This window comes from Melanostigma gelatinosum (assembly GCF_949748355.1).
Source record: "Melanostigma gelatinosum genome assembly, chromosome: 8".
Classification (NCBI taxonomy): domain Eukaryota; kingdom Metazoa; phylum Chordata; class Actinopteri; order Perciformes; family Zoarcidae; genus Melanostigma; species Melanostigma gelatinosum.
This window is the reverse complement of record NC_136641.1, coordinates 9,629,810-9,652,428: the sequence shown is the minus strand read 5'-3', so window position 1 is coordinate 9,652,428 and position 22,619 is coordinate 9,629,810. Positions and strand designations below refer to the sequence as shown.

The 22,619-nt window shown below is 42.9% G+C and overlaps 2 protein-coding genes across 2 annotated transcripts; both read right to left on the bottom strand.

The window, feature by feature from the left end:
- Positions 1 to 315: 315 nt before the first annotated feature.
- rhoab (ras homolog gene family, member Ab) lies at positions 316 to 7,936 on the bottom strand. Its single transcript, XM_079272995.1, has 5 exons — positions 7,844 to 7,936; positions 2,252 to 2,409; positions 1,394 to 1,514; positions 671 to 801; positions 316 to 558 (listed from the first exon to the last, which is right to left on the bottom strand). Exons 2-5 carry the CDS (start codon positions 2,405 to 2,407, stop codon positions 385 to 387), a joined length of 582 nt encoding a protein of 193 aa, XP_079129121.1. The 5' UTR covers positions 2,408 to 2,409; positions 7,844 to 7,936; the 3' UTR covers positions 316 to 384.
- A 1,304-nt stretch (positions 7,937 to 9,240) lies between these two features.
- tmem115 (transmembrane protein 115) lies at positions 9,241 to 18,521 on the bottom strand. The gene is made up of 3 exons (XM_079273961.1): positions 17,311 to 18,521; positions 15,939 to 16,303; positions 9,241 to 13,793 (listed from the first exon to the last, which is right to left on the bottom strand). The coding sequence occupies exons 1-3, from the start codon at positions 17,800 to 17,802 to the stop codon at positions 13,487 to 13,489; spliced, it is 1,164 nt and encodes a 387-aa protein (XP_079130087.1). The 5' UTR covers positions 17,803 to 18,521; the 3' UTR covers positions 9,241 to 13,486.
- Between the last annotated feature and the right edge of the window lie 4,098 nt (positions 18,522 to 22,619).

The window sequence follows — 22,619 nt, the reverse complement described above, 5'->3', positions numbered from 1 at the left end:
ACCAGCAACTTAATCAACTTCACTGGTCAGCTAGACCAGGATCTGGTCTGTATCAGTGTAAGTGGCTTGATGAAAAGAATAAATGTCCCAGCACTTAGCTGGTGGCTGGTGTAAATGTCCCAACTTGATGGTAAACCGATAAAGAGCCCGATGGTTTACAGCGGTAGTCATCCCCCCCCCCCCCCACCCCCACCCGTTCCTCTCCACCAAACCCAATTCCCAAGGTAAATTCAGTCCAACAAACAGCCATTTTACAGCGGTAGTCATTTACTGCACTCGTTTCCCCCCCCCCCCCCCCATCTAGTAATACCTCCGTCCCTCCCAAAGCCCAAGCTGCTGGGTTCAGCAGCCCAGGGTGAAAACAGTCCACATATGTCAGCCGTTTTACAGCAAGACACATTTATTGTTCTTCTTTCCGCGGCGGGCCTGCAGTGCCGCCCTGGTGGCCATCTCGAACACCTCCCGCACGCCGTCCTTGGTCTTAGCGGAGCACTCCATGTAACCGAAGGCCGCAATTCTGCCGGCCATGTCCCGGCCCTCCTCCGACTTCACTGGCTCCTGTTGGAGGAAGAGAAAACCCTTCATCAAGTCCAGAAAGTACCAGCTGTTGAGAATGTTAACGTATCTGTATTTAATACACAATCGTAATGCGAAGCAGACATCAAAGTACCTGTTTCATCTTGGCCAGCTCTCGACGTGTGTGCTCATCGTTGCGCAGGTCTTTCTTGTTTCCAACCAGGATGATGGGAACGTTGGGACAGAAGTGCTTCACCTCTGGGGTCCACTTCTCTGGAATGTTTTCTGTGAAGGAAACCAAAAACACATAAGGAAGCAATAGAGCAATAATCATTGGCCATTTGATTTTGTGTGTGCATGTCTGAGGGAACTTTGGTTGCCACACTAACATTCCCAATAGAGGTGATGGATCTTCATTATATCTATTTTTCCCAGCTGTGGGATAAACTTTCTAGTGACAGGAGGCCAGAAAAGCTCAATTAAAAAGGAAAAAGTGACAGAACTATAAAACACATTTCTAGTACCGTGTGTACTTTCTTGTGCCAAAATATACAAAAGAGATTTAATTTAAAATGTGAGTCACTGCAAAAATGATTCTGCTTCTGAAGACAAAAAACTGAAAATACAAGCTTCAGCACAATAAGCCTTTGTTCTGTTACATCTGTAACTTCCTCTCGGTATCATTCATGCCTGGCACTTTAATTATCTGCAGCTTTTATCGCCTCATTTTATGCAAATCAATATGACCACAGAATTCATAATGATGACAGAAAAGGAACGACTTGTTGTTTTACAGCAGGGCTGCCGGCCACAGCATGACACATAATCGGTCTCGGGTTCCTGTAGATGTGTCAGTGTGTGTGTGGTTTGTACTCACCCAAGCTGTCGGGGCTGTCTATGGAGAAGCACATGAGGATGACGTCAGTGTCTGGATAGGAGAGAGGTCTCAGTCTGTCGTAGTCCTCCTGACCCGCAGTATCCCAGAGCGCCAACTCCACCTGACACACACACACACCGAGGGTAAAGTGAAGGGAAGGAGACGAGGAAGAACAAGAGGGAGGGAGAGAAGTTAATACACCGTGTCCGTCCTGATCGGCACAACTTTCACACTGAAGTCGGCAAATAAATGAGATAATAAACCTCATGCTGACCACAACGATAACAGGGACAGATTCATTTTGTTATTCCGCAGGAACAAATACATCATAATAGTAAAATGAATTATGAGTATAAGAAGGAAAGCAATACGAATGTCTCAGTAATGCTTGTAAAATATAAATAAAAAGTGTTTTTTCTAAACAGATATAGGATTTTATTCTAGTTAACTGACACATATGACCGACTACCTTTAAAAAAAAATCCGAGTCACTTATTACAAGTGTCTAATTTAAAAACAACCACCGCACACCGATTCTGTATTTGTTCATTCCTAACGAGGCCCGAACAGGACAAAATGTGACAGTGAGGTATAAAAACCTCTCCAGCGAAAATCGGGAACGGAAACCAGATTTGTAAAAAAAGTGTAACACTTTTTCAAAAAATATATATATATATAAACATACAATTTATGAAAAGTATGTTCATATGAAAAAGATTAACATAAAAAAAATATTACAGAAACCAAAGCAACTAATTCCGGCAAAACAATAAACAACAAATAACATGATGGAAGCCAAAACAACAAATAAAAGAACGGATGGATACTACCGACACAGAATCACTGTAGTCGCCTCACCTGTTTGCCATCCACCTCTATGTCGGCTACGTAGTTCTCGAACACAGTGGGGACGTAGACCTCGGGGAACTGGTCCTTGCTGAAGACGATCAGAAGGCAGGTCTTACCACAAGCTCCATCCCCCACGATCACCAGCTTCTTACGGATGGCTGCCATCCCTGGAGGAAGACAGAGGAGGAGGTTATGATCAGCACGCCACGTGAAAATAATCAGAAGTGCAACTGTTAGAGCAGAGCCATCGGCTGATCTTAAGTAAAAAATAAATAAAATGCAGTTGGGAGATCGACAGCACTGCTTTCTAGTAGCAGATCCCTGATAGTGCTACATTGTGAACAACAAATCCAAGTTGAAATCAGCAGGACGAGAGTTAGTACCGTTGGCTGCACTGGAGCTAACAACTAATGTATTAAATTATGTCCATTGCTGTACAGAGGTGCACACTCTCACGGATACACAGACTCACTCAGTCAAGGACCCACACACACACACGACCAATCGCATGATCCTTCTGGCGAAGATAATAATGTGCAACACAATGCATAGTGCAGGTGCACCATGCAACACTACACACATTTAACCACAGAGCTGGAAAAAAATAAAAGAGGCTCTCAACGTAATGTTCCGTTCCTCAGGGGGTTGTGAGATGATTAATAGAATAAAAAAAAATTAAAAATCACATTTGTGATTTATGTTCAACATTAAATCAATCAAACATCCTGCAGAACAGCTGCATATTAAGCTAAAGACTGACTGGCTTAAGCATGGGACGATGTGAGAATTTCATCTTGCGCGTATCCGGATCCAGATAAATGAATCACTCTACCTTACGTTTTGTGATGCAACATCCTACACACCATTCATTAAAATAAAGTAATCATAAATCATAAGGTCCTGGTGCTGAGTTAAGATTAAATGTCTGTGTACTGCCGGTTCCTCTCCCATCCTTACACAACATACAGGTGTCAACACAAAGGTGTCATTACGGCACAAGGGCTACTAGGAAGTAAAAGTTAGCCGAGGTTCCAGTAACTCGTGACAGCAACAGACCCAAACGGACGCGTCGGTGGTGGTGTGAGAGGATGAGCTTGCCCAATGGAGTTCAGGGAAGTTGGGGCAAATGAGCGCCATTCAGCCTCGTGCCATTGGCTGAGAGCATCTTGGATCACTCCATATTGGGAAATGCCATTTCACAGAAAGTCAAACGCATTCAACTCACTCCGCTGTATAATTACAAGAATTACGATCACATTTCGCCGACAAGAGAGTGTGACCACAACATGAAACAGAGATTTCCTTTCGTACTTGAACAGAAACTGTGTGCAAAAGGCCACTTTATTCACCAAGTACACATCAAATGCACCTCATCGGTCAAGGTGGCACTGCCGCAGAGACAACTTTTACACCAACACAGTACATGTACTGTGTACTTACTAACTGCACAAGGACGACCAGACCCCATATAGAGAGGATAACAAATCATATAACAGTCAGGTTATTTCCTCCATCTGTGGAGGTGCAGCACTGTGCAGTGTCGATCACGTTTCTCTACCTTTCTGCTGTCGCCATCACAGTGAGTCAGCTGTATGGCTGATAGAGGGGAAACTACCGACACCTCTCCTGTGCGTTCAGGATTGATCAGCTGAACTGCAGCATTTCTGGAAGTGTTACAGGTTCAATTCCCTTCCCTGTCACTTTTTTCCCTTATACCTGGGATAACAGGGGGTTTGATTAAAAGCATGCTTCTGTAAAAAAAAAAAAAAAAGACTGCACTGCTAAAATTTGTTTAAATCTTGAATGTGCTTTGCATGAGAAGATGGTCTCTGTCTGTCTCACTTCCCCTTGAATTCCCCCCCCCCCTTTTTTGGCCATACAGCAGTTTTAAGCAACTGCCATTTCCAGCTACTGTGAACTGTGCGCTGCCTCATTTTTCGTCATCTTCTGTCTGCATATTCAGTCATTTTCTGATGAAAAAAACCCAGCCCCTTTTTAAACCACATCTGGAGATTAACATGTTCACCTGCCGTGGGCCTTTGGGCACACTATTTGCATTCACATGTTACAGTAAGACAACTATAAGAGTCGATTATAATACAGAAAAAAAATCACACTGATGCTGGTAATTTTTTGCTCCCTGTTAAAAAAGCACAGTGAGGCGCTGCATGCAGTCTATAAATGGTGGCTGAATACTCTAAGTAGGACAGCAGTGTCAAAAAACATTACACCGTTCACTCCATGACTTCGGGGGAAAAGGAAAAGACAAAAATGGGGGCGGCTGTAGCCTGGAGGTGACTGTATGGTCAATGCTTGAAACGTTTGACCAGCGGGTGAACGGGGTAAATAACAATGTGCCCTCCGTTCAACAAAGGATGTCTAAGTGCCTAAAAGCAATTCATTAAAGTCACCAATTATTCATTTAGAGCAGCTTTTCAGACAACAGGAGTCTTGAAATGAGTAAAAATACAAAAAAAACATCCAAGTATCAATGACACTATCAAACTATAACCATCTATAAATAAAAACGGCATCTAAACCTTTTCCTGGCTTAAAAATGCAGGAAACACTTAACAGGGGCACAATGAAAACAAAGCATAAAAAGGCAACGCAACAGGAAAATCTCCATTAGCAATGGAGACTGTTGTGTCTGAACTGCCTGAACTCTTGTCTCATGCCACAAATGTCTGACATTACCATCATGTTTTCTTTTGTCCCACTGCTTTAAATAGGCTTTCCGAAAAACATCTGGGAGTGTTTTTATTGGCCAAATCACCCAGTCGTATCCTGGCTCAATGCTTAACGCACCAGCAAGCGCAGAGAAAGACTTGACATTTTTTAAAGAATGCGTGAACAGAGGGTGATACAAAAAGGTCACAGTAACAACAAATCGAGTGCATGTCTGGCACTCCCCTGATAAACTATAATCCTGGTTGATAATAAGCACTATCTGCCCCACCTGATTGTTAGCTAAGAGACCATGAGGTGGAATTAAGAGACAGGCAAACAACGGATGAGGAGAGACGGGGGATAACACCAACAGGATCAAATTAACACAGCAGGACAGATACAGAGAGGAGATAAACACAGTCAATGAAAATAGAACGGCGACAACTGGCAGCAAGGGTAAGCCTTCCTGTCTTTTTGTGATTCACTTTAACTGACTTTCCCAACAGGAATGTTTGATTCATGACACACAAACACACAGCCCTGATTGTAGTTCTTCTGAAAAACAGCTCACCCCACTCTCCTTAGCTACTTAACCGAATAAGTCACAATCATTTTTCAAACAAAGATGTTTGATAGGTCGTGTCTTTCAATCTTGTGTCCACCTCAGGGCTGTTTCAGTATCCTGTAAGCTGTCATTCAATCAATCTAAAGCAGCCAATACGGTTGACAGCAGACTTGCCAGTCAAACCCACTCATGCATCCACACAACCAGATTATCATCACCACAAAACTATTCTGTGTCACCGATGGAAAAAAAGGTATTAAGTGAAGCGATGATCATTCTGCATTGCTTCCTTGTATAACACATCTTTAAATTTATTGTTAAAATAGTTACTGTGCACTTGATGATTTATCAGGATGTCCTTTAGAAAACCCCACACAGGCAACAGTTGCATCAAAAGGCCTGCATGTATGAGTTTGTGCCAGGAAACACCCCCACGCAGTCTTCAGCGTGGCGCAGTCGCCCCGGCTTAGTGAGGGTTAACCGACTGATGCATATTTCAGTTTCTGACACAAACTTGGCAGGTGGGTTTCCTCTGCCACCTGACATGCGTTAATGTGGGCGGCAACATTTTGAATTAACCGATTACTGTGAAAGGAAGAGGCATAATGAAACAATATGGTAGGAAATAAATACATCTCTCTTGTAGCGACTGCTTAGTAATTTGATGGCTTAATGAAACAATTTGTCTAACCTACATTATGAAGATGACAGCTACACGAACATGTCAAGGATCCTGAATTTAAAAGTTAACCAGATAAATCATACCGCTAATTAAGACAAAGTAAGATCCACCTCTATGATAATCAAAGCCAAAAAACAGATCCTTGTCAATAAGCAGAATAGTCTCCTAATGCACACTCTAATCCTTATAATTCATAATTCAAAATGTAAACAAGTGGCCCATTAAGAAAAGAATGAGCAACTGCTGCGCAGGAGCAGTGCTGATACAAATTCCTAAAAATCATTTTAAATGGCCCATTTGGAGAAAGGAGACATGGAAGTCTTTTACCATTTGCAAAAAAAAATATGAATGAATTAACCATTTAATGAAATTGCATATCAGTCAGTCACCGTTATATTAGTTTATACATTGGAGGAGAGGATATAATGTTAGATAACTGCATCAAGGGTGACAGTAACACCTGCCTCACTCCCTCGACTGTATTTGGGAATAATAAAATGTCAAAAAATGACAAATATATTTCATTCTAGCCTCATTCAAAAATATTAGATATGGGAAATTCTGTATCTGTTTGCACAAGTCCGCTTGCATAAAATGTGGATTTCATAAATCTTTACAGTGTGTGATTGTATTTACCGATAAATGTCTTTATACCTTCACAACCCCATTCAATTATAAATTCTTCTTAACAACAAAAGTATCTGCTTGACAAGCATGTACATTACTGCCATTTCAGGGCTCTACCATAGTCAGCATCAGCCCTAGCCAAGAGGTTAGATACTCTACACTTAGATGGCCGGTTAGTGCATCGACTGGTGCTTCGTGTGGTCCACTAACTACTGTAACCAACGCACAGACACGGTGGTGAGAGCTCCGGGTGTTCAGTCACACGCTGGTTTTAAACCAGAGAGCCACTGGGTGGGTCACCAGAAAGATGGCGTCATCACAGGAGGTAACAGATGGCTCATGTGTCCGCAGTGTGAGAATGATCCAAACCAAACACCGAGACACACATTATATACACTTCTGACTTCTCGGAGGGCCACGCCTGCTCAAGACAAAACCTTTAAATCATCAAATTAAAAAATAAAACGTAAACCCCAAGCAAGTATAAACGATGTGCTCTATGATCATTGAGATGTTCTAATAACCTACAAAATAAGAAAATACAGTTGGTGTTAAAAGTACAGTATTTGTTCTTAATAGTATTGGGCATGTCAGCCTAAAATAAGCACCAACATGAACATATAACTACCGTTACCACGAGCAGAAGTGACGCTGAGCCTTTGGGAAGCTGCCTGGTCAGTAAAAGAGCCTCATTGTTTGTCTGCGGCTCGCATATCTAGGCCAGTCTTAAGGTTAAGTCTTCACGGTTACATTATTTAAGCGTCACTTAAGTTTTCACAGTTTCCCAACAGCCCCCGGTAGAGTGTGACCGATTTTTTTCAGTCTCAGGAGACACTCAGAATACAGTAACGTTAGTTTTCTCCTCAGCACAAGTGTGTGGAGTGCGGAAGCGGCATTGAGGTTAAAGCTAACGTGAGCTAACTTCGATAGCTTTTACATTAGCTAGCACGGCCTCTCAGCGCTCCGGACTTTTAAAATAACCCTGTCGGCTTTTAAACTCAACAATACGAGACAAGTAGCACTTCCTACCGCTCTAGTGTTCCATAAAGTAGTTTACCTGCAGTTTATGTGGCTTGCAGTCGGATTTATTGGTGTTTCCCGGTGCAGAGTCGCAGACCAATTGAGTCGCTCGTTGCTTCCTCTCAATCTGATACAATGAATTACTTCACGGGAGCGCGCCGCCAGGGTTCGTAGATTGTAGCTGGGGGGAGGGGCGACTGTCACGAGCATGAGAGCCACACCTGCGCGGGCACGAGGTGTACGAGCGCTCGGAGCAGTTACCGGCTCGTCAACAGTTTGGAAACGTAATTTATGTGGAGCTATATACACACACACGCATTATCAGACGTGTTTGTAGTGAACAGTATGCTGTTCACTACAAACATGCTGGCGTTATGTCCCCATGTAGAAGAGGATTAGTTAGCGTCAATTGTGTTATTACCCTAATTCGAGTTAATTGAGCTAATTACAGCTTTTCCAAAAACTGAAGCTGTAAGTTTCTCTCATTGCAATTGCCTATGAGCCAGGAGTCTGTACTTACTGCTCCACCTGGTGGACAGTTTAGGTAACTAAACACATTCAGAGGAACGGAGGGCACAGTACGTTAGTGATGTAATGTAACTGGAGCCACAAACCACCAGGAAACGAGGTTCAATCACAGTTTATTTAGAATCCGGGAAGTTATTTGAAGTCGATTGCTTCTGATTGCCACGGTTCTAAACAAAGAAAGAGAGATTACAACATCTAGTTCAAATCATAAAGTCATCCTTTAAATCAGCGGTTCCCAAACCTTTTAGGCCGCGCACCCCCTTCTACATCCCGACCGGGTTCGTGCACAAAAATATTAGCCTAACATGTACTTCATATTACGAAACAAACGAGATCAAAGATCATCCGTTAATCATCTGAAATACATCATAATCTCCATAGTAGAAATAGATTAGAATTACTTTCAATGAAAGTAGCAAAGCATGGAAAACAGCACTCGCTCCAGGTGGAGGTGTTTGGAGACAAAGAGGAGGAAGTCCTCATCCAGGCCTCTATTTATGAGGTACAGGTACCAGAAGTGTAGTGAACCACCACCTGGTGCCTCTTGTGGAGAGGAGGGCAAAAAGCCTGCAGTTTCTAACAAAGCACGTTACATGTTCAACAGAATATTAACACAAAAACATGTCGATCAGTTGTGCAAGGACACTTTGTTAGTGTCGGCGACTGCCGATACGCTCACCTGGAAACAGTAGTTGACGAGCTTTTTGATCACATCACCTTCCTCAGCAGGTTGTCACTGCACTGCAGATGTACATTTAACTTTAGGGACGTTTTGTTCAAGCTGGCTTAAAAACTCAGCGGGAAAGTTCATTTTTGAACTTCGGCTCAGTAGCTGACAGAACAATCTCATCACAAGGTAATTTAGTGTTGTTCAGAATTACCAATACTTTATACTAATGACTACAATAGCCCACAGTTCTGCTTGTCCAATGCAGACACATGCACTCCCACAGCAGGACAGCAAATACCACGACGGGAATGCAAAACAAAGACTGAAACACTCGTTTTCATTTCATACAATCGTCTTTTATTTCATATGGAGATGAAGAAATATATCTGAAAACTAAAAACAGAAAAGTCTGTGCAACTGCCACAATGCAGAGAGAGAGGGCGAGAGAGACGATCATTAGTTTGAACAACATCTGTTGGTGCAAAAGTAGGGACAGATAAGGAAAATGAAAAGTAGTGAAAATTGTGACCATTGCCGTGAATGACCTCCTTCGCCAGCAGCGCGCACACACACACACACACACACACACACACACACACACACACACACACACACACACACACACACACACACACACACACACACACACACACACACACACACACACACACACACACACACACACACACACACACACACACACACACACACACACAGCGGTCTCATCTGTAATGTGTCCATCATTGTCGGGCAGGAAAACCGCTTTCATGCCCGAGTCCAGACAGGCGTTACCCCAAAATAAACTACTCTACCAAACAAACAGATTTTCAGGAAATGTATTGCCTGCCTGGCTGAAAAATGTCAAGCTCCAAGAACTCGCGAGCATACTCTGGCTCATCATCAAACCAAACCGTCGCAGACTTTGATGTCGTCGCGATACTCATTTCTACAAAGCGTTCCCATAATTGCTAGTAATGGATTCGTACCCGCAAATGAGGACCGGCAAATAATCAACTTTAACATGTTGAATGGTCAAAAGAGACCTTCTTTCTCCCGATTACATTAAAATTCCAGTGATTCCAGTTTACACAAAGTCTGGTCAGAGAAACTGGACATCCATCGGCCACTTGACAGGAAACCAAACAGGGAAAATCTAAGTGTTTGTGGAGAACGCACCCGCTGAGGGTTAAAGTAGTCAAACCTGCCTGTGGTGTGAGTTTGAAAATGACAAGATATTAGTGTACAGGACGACACACTTATGAACCGCATATGGAGCCATATTGTAATCAAGAGCTCATCCACTGACGAACCCAGTGATCCACTTATTATCCTCGCCTTTAGCTCTCCTAGTCAACAACTGTTATTTGGTATTATTCACCCCGACGGTGCGTGTGATCTCATCCCTTTCTTCTCTGTCAGGATGTTTGAAGCCAGAACAAATATAAATACAGGAGAAAACAAAACAAAGGGAACAGGGATGGAGAGGGAAAGGAGGTTTGGCCAGACTCAATCTGCAACCTCAGACTCACAACTACAACATTCCTACGAGCGCCCGCTGATCACATTACACATGCTAGAGTGTTTTTCTCTGCACTGCTGCAAGCCGTGTCAGCAGCTGAGGGAAGAGTAACTCGCAATTAAAACGGTATGAAGATGACGCCGATTGCTCCGTGACCATCTGTAATTACTGGATGTGCTGGTTTGTTTTGATACTTTTTCCTCCACTGCTCCCGTCAACGCTTCTAAAAAGGTAGACGGCGGTTTGAGGTTTCAGATATTTGAAGCTCGATTTGACGTATCCCACTAGAACGGCCCCGCTCATCCAACGCAAACATCTTCTCGTCACAAAAAATAAGTAAGAGCAGAGTGAAATGAGGAAGAGCAACACAGAACTCCATCACTCAAATATGGCTTATCACTTCCTATACATGAAACATTTCCGTCTGGTGAAAAGTGACTAATTAAACATATTCAATCTGAATTTGCCAGACATAATATTTGAAGGAACACATAACTGTGGGCTGGAAATCAACAGGGACAAAACTAAAGCCATTGCCAGTTTGAATGTCAGACCGCTAATGTTTCCCAGGAGCATTAGTTACCGACCTGGTGACATCATCGCTCCTTTCACAGCTCAACACGTCGAGTCACACGGCAGCCAATGTCAAAAAGGAAAAAAAAGAAAATAAAAGCCAATCTAGTAGAGATGTTCCTCAAAAACTACATTATCAAACGTGTCCAGCATTAGGAAGCAGCCTGTGGGCTGAAAGGTCTCGGAGAGAAACCACGAGCTGATCAGGAATCAGGACTCTGTGTTTTCATCTCTCTCTCCATTTGACGTACTCCGCCATTTCCCACACATGTAACATATGTGTATGCAATACTTACATAGCATTTCTGGGATATAGATGGCAGAATTATCTGTCCTTTGTTACATTTGATTAGTTTTCAATTTAAGGTCAATTCAGTCAGGGACAAATAACTGCAAGGTTTTTCTTCACACAACAAATATCAGATTATTAAATATGAAAAAAACAGAATGACTTTATATTTGAATTAAACATCCAACAATAATTCAAACATTTTGTGTAGTTTCTAGATTTGAACCTCTTTTTTTCTTCAATATATCTGAAGGAACCTGCTGAGGAAATGACTAAGGAACCCAAAATGACGACCATCAATCAGCTTCTAAATAAAAGCATTGCCCAGCTACAACGACACAGCAGCTGTCGGAGCACAAACAGCCTGCAGCATAATCCACTGGGCTTGTTGTCCCGGGAAGACCAGTGAGCATCTGGCCATCAGCTGTACGCCCCTCGTTAAATATGTGCAGCAGAAGTGAACAATTTGGAAATTCTCCTGTAATTTGGAAACATTTTCAACCTGAAGATCACAAGTTAAAAAAAAAAAAAAAGTAATTTATCACTGTAGTCGCTGTTACTGCGACGTCTGACATCACGCATTGGCTGACTTGAATCAACGAGGACAGGTGGGAATTTGATGATTTGATTTATTACCATAATAGACTGCGACATCCGACTGGATGCAAAATAAACGAATCACTGGTAGAATTTATGGAGCTTTTTGAAACAATTTAGCTGCCGATCAACCTTCAGAGAGAATGATTCACCGCTGGTGCTACTTGGCATCGGGAGTGAAGAAATGAAAGATGTTACGAAGTGCAAAGGATGTGACTGGGAAACATTTTACAGGCCGATTACTGATCAATGCAGGCGTCCACTGTCCAGTTATTTAGCCTCACGAGTCAGAGCAGGCTTTGACAGAGCACGGATACAAAGATGAATCTGCAACTGTAAACGGAGCGCCTATTCTCTACCTTTCTCTGCATTTGTAATGGTGCCGAATGACTAACAACCGTGACGGTGACTTCTCTGCATCACATGCACCCAGATAATTAAACAGCTCTTCCTGATTCGTGTATCATTGCAGATCCAAAGTGTAAAACGGTACAGGATGACGCTCCTGGATTTGGCTTAATATTAACCTTAAAAAATATAACAGAGTCATTATAACTCGTAGCACAAGAAGCATCATCCACAAATCTGTGTGCAGGAACGCCGTTAACGTGCACAGAAACAAAAAGGTGATTTTTTGGGATTTTGTTTAGTCATGAACAGACCCAGAAGAAAAAAAAGAAATACAGAACTGTTCTTCATTGAAAGACAAATGGGGGATTTTCAAAAAGTGGGGACACTGTTCGTTTCTCTCCAGAGACACCAGGCGGCAAATGAAAATAGTCCGGAAACATTCTCTTCACCGGGCAACCTCTTCAAATCTTGAAGTTTTGTGTCACAGTTTATCAGCAGGACAGACCCGCAGCAGCTTCTTTCCTTCTGCATTGTGTTCACACTTCCTCCCGTACACACCTGGTTAAATATCAAGAACTAAAAGCAAATGTCACTTTCAGAAGTGTTTTCAGCGCCGATCAAACCGGTGCGCGCAGAGTCTGCCTTTTTCATCAAGAACTCAGCGAGAGTCTCCGTCACCGACGGCTTTCTCGTGGCAGAACAACTATGGCTGCTCCAAAAAAAGACTATTGTACACCCATTTTGTTATTTATTTAGAAAGCAAGAGAAAGCGACACATGAAGCAGTGGACCGAGGCATGTCCGGGCAAGACAGAATTTCTGGTTGATTTGCGGGTCGGTCGGTCGGTCGTATGCAGTAAGGAGGAGAAGAATCGAGTGTCCAGTCCGCCCAACTACACCGAGCGTTCATAACCAACTGATAGCGCTGTACACTTCCCCGCCCCTTTGGCCTCCGTGATGACATTGACAGAGTGCTTGTGAGGGCACAGTCGTGTGTGTGAACTGCTCAAACATGTCGTTTGTGTTGCCGTGTGCGATGTCGAGCGTATGCCTACTCACTGAGCATATTTGTACACTAGTCAGGGACGCTGAACACACCAGTAGACCTGCCAGTGACACCCAGCGGAGCGTTTCTGTACACTGTGTTCCATTTGTTACGATCTAGAAGGGGCGTCCTCGAAGCTGATGATGCTGGACTCCGGGTGTTGCGCTCCGCCTGCAGACAGCCCTCCGCTGCTCTGCGACATCGAGGACAAGGAGGTGGAGGAGAGAGAGGCGCCGACGGGCCCCCCCGCTGGTCTCGGCGTGGAGGAGGGGTCGCGTCCACCTGGGAGGAGCAGCTGCGTGTCGGTTCTGACCTCGTCCTCGTCTTCGTCCTCCTCGTCGTCGTCCATGCTGGGCCAGGCCGACTGGTCATCCACGCGCTTTAGACGCTCGTTCAGAGCCTTGAGGGCCAGTTGTCTGAAAGGAAGAGAGAAATGTGGATCATTTATCCCAGAAGGATGTACGGCTGCACTACAAGGGAGGCCTGTTTGACTGTTTAAACGCTCCTGTGCAGATGTAATCTAATGCTTCAAAAGCATCGCTGTGCTTCAATATCTGTGTGAAACGAGTAAAAAAAGAAAAGAGAACTTCGGTCGAGACAATTAAAGTGAGTAACCCCTCATCAGCTAAACAAAACATGCAGAGCACAGGGTAGCAAAAGTGCAGCACCACTGGAGCAGTTCTGAGGGTTCAGTGCTTTGGTTAAGGGCACCTCTATAGATTATACTACAACAGATGTAGAACCAGTGTAACCATACCAGCACATTTCCTGACTTTGTTTAAGGCGGGGTTGGTACTCATTATATCCTGACAGCAATCAATGAATAAAAAAAGAATTGCTACCTGTGGCTGGTCTCGAGACTGTAATTAGCCCGACCAATCATTTTCTTTGGCCCAAATGTAATGTCTGTCTGTGCATACTCTGCCTGTGCACTCATTCCTCATGACCAGAGTCTTCCACAAGCTGCTAGCTTGAGAGCTGTGAGTACTAACAACAGCCATGTTCATTGTTTACATTCATCATGTTAGTTTTGGGGGAGTGGCTTTGGAGGGAGGCCTGAAGTCTGTGTTGCCAACTTGGCGACTTTCTTGCTCGATTTAGCAACATCTGCTGCTAGCTGACTAGCTACTTGAGTTGGTAACACTGAGCTGGGATTTTTCGGATGGATAATTTAAAAAAAATGGAGCGTACTCTTGCTAGTTTGTCAAGATTACAAACCCTAGCTTAAACCGTCTCTTGTCTTTCAATTGAAAAAGATCAAACTGATTACACGGCTCTGAAACATGTGGCAGCAGAGCTGAAGCATGCAGACAATGACAACGTTCACAAGGACTGAACACGTAACTGCAATAAGAGAAAATCACAAACAGGGAAATAACACACTTTTCCCTCATACCGTCATTTAATACAGGCAACCTTTCAAATGAACGTAGTCATTTTTGGAATGAATGAAATTAAATCTCCTCATTTATACTGGAGAAGTATCATTTACTATTTAAATCATCACCCGAGGTTAAATTCACATTTACATTGACAGAGAGGCCTTAGCTTCATTCAGTGAGTAGCGATGCAGACTGAAACATAACCAAGTTTAACCAGTTTCTGGATAAAAATGTAACAATACTTGTTTGCTAACTGGGACGTTGCTTAACATGTGCGACTGTTTATGTTAGCCGAGGCCTGTGTGTGTGTGTGTGTGTGTGTGTGTGTAGCTGGATCTGTATGACAGCTTGAGAGTGTGTCTACTAGACAATGGAGCAGTAAGTGAAACAAACCTTTGACAGCTTGAGAGCGCTGTAGAGCCGAGTCATGAGTGAACGGTTTGAGATGCGTTATTGAAAAAGAGCACAGAGGCTCAGCAACCCCTCCCTGAGTAAATAAAACTACATCGTTTCTGTTTCTCGTGTCTGACTGGAGTATTGATTTTAACATATGGGTGTGTGTAAAGTATTAATTTCACTCATAGATGTCTTGCATGCAGTCTGGACATTATATGGGTTTGTAATGACAATGGTTTCATATAATTGAACATTATTTTGTGATATCACAGAAAGTAGATGGATCTTGTGGCGAGACTGTTTTGTCACCTGCTGATTCCCAAAGTCAAGAATAAACTTATAAACAACATGTTGTATTAATGCTCAATGATTGTATTGGAAAACTATTATGTACTAAGATTTTAAGTATTCAAAGCTTCTAAAAAAGCATTTAGACCATTAGGGCAGAATAAAACTACTGATGACTACTCGTTCAATAAAACCAAGGACTAATAAAACACCAATCAAAAGGCAGTGTGACCAAACTCATGTATTTAATGACACAGATACTCTGGTCAGAGTGAGCAGGGAATTTACAAATTAAATTCAATCCAATTCAATTATTTAAATCAAAAAATTGTATGATTTATTTTGATGCCAATCGGAATTAAATTGTTTATTCTAACATAAAAACATGATTTTGTTTCATCTCGTGGCGGGGGTCGAGGGTGGAACAGAACTGGGCCTTTTTGTTGGAGAGTTTTCTTGCAGATTTTGTGTTTTTTTGTTGTTGCTCTGACTCACCTCCTCCTCTCTGCATCTTGTGGGTCGGTCCCTGGCAGGCTGATGGTGATGGAGGAGGGAGCCCCGACGTCGTACCTCTTCACCATCTTCCTGCACACCTTCACCTTCACGAGGGCGGCGTGGACCAGCCCCGCCAGCAGCCCCACGGCCGGCTGCAGAGCCTCGGGGAAGAAACTGGCGAAGGCAAAATGGTCCGACATGTCCCCGCGGCCCCGGCTGTGCCTCTGGTAGAAGCGCAGGTAGACCCAGCCGGACAGGGCACCATAGCTGTACGCAGCCAGGTCAGCGCAGCTGTCGAGCAGCCCGGACAGGCGCAGCAAGGCCAGGAGGAGGAGGACCAGAGCCGGTGCTGCTTTCAGTCTCACCTACGATGGGAGGGAGAGACAGCTTTCAGTTCCAGGGAACCGCAGTAATCAGGCAAAAGGGACGGCTACCATTTCGTCTACAGACCACAGTGGCTGTAGACGAAATACACAATTCACTCAAGTCAGCCAGATTCAGGAATTTGAACGGCAAACAATAGCTGGTTGCATGCCAGGGTGGAGGGCGGGATTTAACGTTACCAGAGTTTTGATGGAGTACATTTCATGACCCGCTCAGCTGAGAAGCACAAAAAGCAGTAGTTTCACAGATACACATTAGGAATGTGTATCTCATGTGTGCCTCAGCAAAAAACCCCACTATGCCTCCCCAAGCATAAAATCACAACTCAAGAATCTTGGAAGTCATCCCACTGAAAAGGCACATTGTAAATAAAAAAAACGTAGACTTCAAAGTCCTGCAGTAGATATAAATTAGCTTGTTGTTTTAACGGCTGTAGTTCCCAGTGTCCTGTTAGGTGTTTTTCACCAAAGTGTTAGTAAGGGGCTTAAAGACACATAAGTAGATGCTTTCATGCAAAACCAAAAGCTACAGCCTTAAGGGTGACTGCAACTCCTGAACAGCAGAAAGAAACATCATGGGCTTCACCACACGAGGACTTCCAGCACAAATAAAACTGTATTTATCCAAATCCAAAAACAAGCGAGTGAGTATGCTGTCGGTAAGTGTGTATATTTACACATTTCACTCTATTGTCCTTATTTTTAAAAGATATCCTTTAAACTCCAATCTTCTTGAAATCATATGTTAATATAGACTAAAAACAAATAAAAGCACATTTCAAGCAATTTAGTGAATCTGACAAGGTGTGTCCTTGATGTGTGATGGCCACATTCTGACACAGGCTGGTTTATGGACACCTCCATGACTACTGGTTAGGTTTCCAGTGCAGTTTATATTCTCAACTTAACTCCTCACTGGTCTGGTGTTAGTCACAGCCAATCAGCATCCATGCAGAGCAGAAATGACTTGTGGTACACGTTAGCCTCACCTGTGGCACCCTGAGCACCGTGGTGTCCCCCATGGTCTGCTTCAGCGCCACCAGGACACCTCCCACGAACCCGGCCGCTCCGTAGACGCGCACTGCAAACAGGTAGTCCAGGTCAAAGGTGGAGATGTAGGTGAGCAGGTAGGAGAGGCCCGCGAGTAGGCCTGCAGAGATGTTCACCACCGCGAAAAAGATCAGGAGCTCCAGAGCGCCCCACAGAGGCTCCAGCAGACGGCCACAGGCCATGACCGTCCCCAAGTTCGCCGCTACACCCCACACGTGTTGCTCCACCACACCCTGGGTCACCAGCGTCCACACCCAGAAGTTGGGCGGAAAGAGATAGCCCGGGGTCACCCCCAGCGCGTACGGAGTGTCGACGACCCATGACAGCAGATAGAGGAGGACCACCACGGCACTTATACTTTTTACCACCACACTGGTGCTGGCGAGGGCGGCCAGAAAGTGCTGCCGTGCCACCGGCAGGTAACGATTCATTGTGGTCTGTTTCCTGAGCAGATCGGCTCGAGAAAGCAGAAACAGCAGATATTTGGACGTGCGAGACTAATAATGCCAAGAAGAACAGGTGAGACCTGTAAGTCCTGACAGCAGTAGATTCCACACTTTTCTGTGAGCCTTCATCCAGGACACCGTCGTTCAAACGGGTTAAAGGTAGCTTCGGTAATCAACACGGCGAGGTCTGTTCCTTCTATTCAGATAAGGTGACACACTTTGAAGCTTGGAGACGTGATAACCTTTAGCTGGGATAACTTTTAATATCGGGTCCGGAGTTAGCTTGTAAACACAAGGTAGCTAATGTTAGCTAGGTGTCAAACTGGGAGCGCCTCGAGTTACGCTGGTTTATAACCGCCCCCGTGGAGCAGGAGAGGTTACGTCTTCGTTTTGATAAAACCTGGTGGATTAAACCCAGCCCATGGAGCTCGTGTCCCGATCCCCTGCGCTCTCTCGGCCCCGTGTCTCTCGGGTTAGCCCGCGGATCCCCAGTAGCTAGCAACAGGCCTTCAAAACAATGTTACAGACGTTTCTGAACCGGCGCCAATTCGCGTATAGCTCACAGGTTTGTCACACAACCGGAGCTTCATCCGTTTACTGGGTAGTTCTTCCGTGTTTTGAGAGCAGGTCGCCGGAGAAAATGCTGTTTTTTATCTTAGCAGCCACTCCTCCTCCCAGGAACACCACTGAGCTACTGACCTGCGCTGTCTGCCATCGTCAACAATCGGTGAGCAAACGTCAAGTCACGTGACGTTTCAACACCAGAGCAGTCTGGGAAACCGAGTTTTTTAAACGAATGACGCGACTCAATATATATATAATTGTATAGTTTATCTATATAGATATATAACTACAACTATATATATTGGATGATGCACATCTTTGGTGGTTAGTTATTTCATAAATTACCTTGTTCTACACTGTGGTAGTTGTACTTCCCTCTCCTGTGGAAATACTGTATTATTTATAAGGAATATTCGGTCACACATTTCTTTTACTTTAGTTTGATAGTATTGTTCACTAAAAATGGGTAATTTTCACATTTAATCTCCAAACAAGTGGTTCCTTTTGTCTCTCCTGAGGCAAATTATACTCTGATAACAACGTAATGAAAAAGACACAAAACAACGCAGACACATTCATTTGATGTTGAACAATTGGAACTCACATCACATTTACGAAAAAGACAAATCACATACAAATGTTGTAACAAGAAAACATGGGACACAGACTGAACAGCAACCGTCACTGAGTTTACAGAAACATAGACAAAGATCACAAGTATCACTGAATATAAACAGAAAAAAAGATATGATATTTATTGTTCTTCATGGTACATGCTATGCACTTCCCAAATGTAGGCACTCAAATACAATATCTTTACTCATAACTTAGAGACCCACTCTAAAAATGAATGTGCAAATGTAGAGATACTACCACCAGCTGACGACTGATTTACCTTCGTCTGTGGCTGATAACGGCAAGTATACTCTGGCTTATATGTTTTATTAGGAAGCACAATTTTGTATTCAAATCTTAGTTCTAGGCGATCATGGGTGTGAGTCATTGTGGATTGTAAATTGGAACATTATAGTTGTGGATCAAATGAGATCCATAAAACCAGAACAGGTAGTGAGGTTCTGCAATTTAATAACCATGCAGATTAGCTGGTGAGCTGTGTACATTCAGCCATTTGTCTCTGCAAAGCCATCACCGTCTGTGTGCAGGACATTAATCAAATGAAACAAGATACTTTTTATCATTCAGACGTTTCACATCTCTCTCTGGAAATGGAGGCCGACGCGTCCATCACATTAACCTGTTTTATCCTCTTGGTGGGGGGTATATGACGCCACCAAAACCGCCATAAATTCAAGTAACCTGCAAATAAAGGCTGGTGAATTTTGGGTATTTTTACAATGGTTGTTGGTTTCACACCCAATTTGATCCAAATTCTATATAAATAAACTTGTATATGGAGGTCTCACACACACAGAAACGCCACTATGTATGAGTGACCATTTATTAAAGCAAGATATAGAAAGTGGGTCGGTACAATTTAATCCCAGATTTCACCCTCAATGTGACATTCCATTGACTTTACCACACCATTACGAGAAGATAATCAAATATACTGCAAAAGCAATGACATCTATATGGGTGCAAATAAATAAGACAACAAGGAAGTTCTTTTAAAAAATGTTGGCGATTCATTTAGTAATTGCTTTCACCCGTATGGATTACCAGCTTGTCTTTAAAAATGGCCATGTATTTTACTGTTTTCCTATCATATTGAAAGAGTATTTATTGTACATTTCAAACAGTGAATTGGCCTTTATCGTTTTGGCTCATTTAGTGTCCACATTCATCTCTTTCTCAAAGAAATAAAAAATGTCAAACATTAAACAATGTAATAGTAGGTTGTCATGTAAACCACTTATTGTAGATAATATCTTCAGTGTGTGGTCTTAAAAACAGAATAAAGCACTGTCTGGAGCGAATACCAGATTCTGACTTTTATATTATGGGTGTTAGAATATTAATGCAAAGGACAGAGAAAAAGACACCAAGTACTACAACAATACATCAGACAAACAGTACAATTGCTGTTTTCTGGAGGTGTTTTTCGGGCTTTTGAGTACATTTTCTCTCTTAAATGTCCTCTATTCTCCATTTACTACTCTGACTCTTGGATCAGATTGCACCTGTATTAATTGACAAGGTAGATGTTTTTTAATTAATTTTTTTACTTAGACAAAAACAAGACGCTGTAGATTACAGTGTTAAGATTGCATAAATATGCCATTGTTTATACATCATAGGGTTTTAGTTGAGCAAATTAAACTATTATCATGTGACTGTAAAAGTGGTTCAGTGCTGTCAGCATTACATGTGCTCGGTTGCTGTGTGTGTGTGTGTGTGTGTGTGTATGAGAGAGACACAAAGGGGCGGTAGGCACTACATCATGCTACTACTATTGCTGCAAAGAAATTAGGAGAAGTGTTATTTAGAACATGTTTTTTTTAATTTACAAACTTCAAAAAGCAAAAAAAGGATCTAAAAGTAATCCACGGTCGTATCCTCAAAGACAGCAGCTTTAATCTACTCCTCGGCGAAAAATGGAATTCAAACAGTTGGCTCGGCTCGTCCGACCGAATCGATTTGTATAAATAAATATGTAAATTCAAGTAGAAAGCTGTGAAATAAAAGAGCAGCCAGTCAAATGCAGAGCTGACAACCAAACAGTTGAACACTGAGGAAACTCGCTTGTTTGCCATCGACACACACGGACGTTTCTGGAGATATGGTCGTGAACCACAGGAAATAAAGACAGAGAAACACTTGATATCAGTATTTTCTTTCTTCTCGGACGACGAGTGGTTGGACTGCTTCAGTTTCCGACCCCTTTACTTGTGAATGAGCTTCTTTTACATGCACAAAAATGGCTGATCTTAGTACACACTTTAGAATTTCTTCCCAATTGTGAACAAACATGTGAACAGGCAGGTTCCAAAGAAGGAATCAGAGCTCATCCAGGTGAAAAAGGTTTAAAGCTCACAGCTCAGTATCACGTTAACATCAATGTATCCCTGATGTCCTTTCTTTCTTTTTTTTAGGTTTCTCATAATCGAGAGCTGATCAGACTTAATCATCAATGGGATATGATAATTAATCTACCCTTCTCACAGATGCTACCCTGGCTTTTAATGGGCACAGTAACGCACTTATTGGTTGGTCCACATGCAAGTTCACATGTGTTGGGTCATACTCACAAGATAGTCACGTCAAAAATAAAATAGAATAAAATAAAAACCACAAGAAACCGAAGGGATTTCCATCTGTAGTAACGACAGTAATATAACAATACAACTAATACAAGATAGAGAAAAACAAAAGAAAACAAAAACAGTGTACAAAAATAAAAATTAATAAATATACACCGTCATAAATAAATACATTTGGTAAATTCTAAATTTTGTAAAAAGAAGAGAACTACATTTTTTACATAAATAAACTAAACAGGACATGGAAAAGAGAGCAGGAAATGATCGGTCTTTACGTGACGGTGTTAAGAATTTTCTTTTTCAGCCGAAGAGCTGGTTTTTAAAGCGCTTTCTGCAGCCATTTTGGAGGAGAATATCTTCCACACGAGAACAGTGCAGAACCATCGTCGATCGGTTTGTGTGATCAGAGGGGATCAATTGGGACAGCAGAACGATGGTTTGTGGTGAAGATGCGATCCTCTTTGATGTCGGTCTCCGATGCGCTCGTGCATTTCTCACTTTTGGCAAAGCTACATCGTCTCTCTCCAAAAAACAACACAAGAAAATAAACACAACGACCTCTGTTCACAAAATGAGATGAGACAGAGAGAGAGGGAAATAAAAACACAGCAGAGGTGGAATCCGTGTCGCCGTCAGAACAAGTAACCAAACCGAGCAACAGGAGTTTGAATACATATACATATATATATATTTCTGAACGATTCCTTTTGTAACCCTTAAGAACACGACACACAGATACGGACACAGGAACGACACAAGCGTAACCAGAACCAAGAGTACTTCCTCAGGGGTTGTACGAACACAAACAGTATACAGGCTTGAGTGAGTGTTTTGCATCGCTTTTCGCTAGGCTACAGTAAGACTGTGGGTGAGATGCAGAGAGCCGCAGTGACCGCCCGTCTCTCTCTTCACCTCCCCCTCTCACAGTTAACATTCAGAAAGATGGAGGCAAAAAGGCATTTTCTGTTGGTTGTTCCTCCGCTACGAGTTAGTTTTTTTCATTTTCACCTGGCTGTT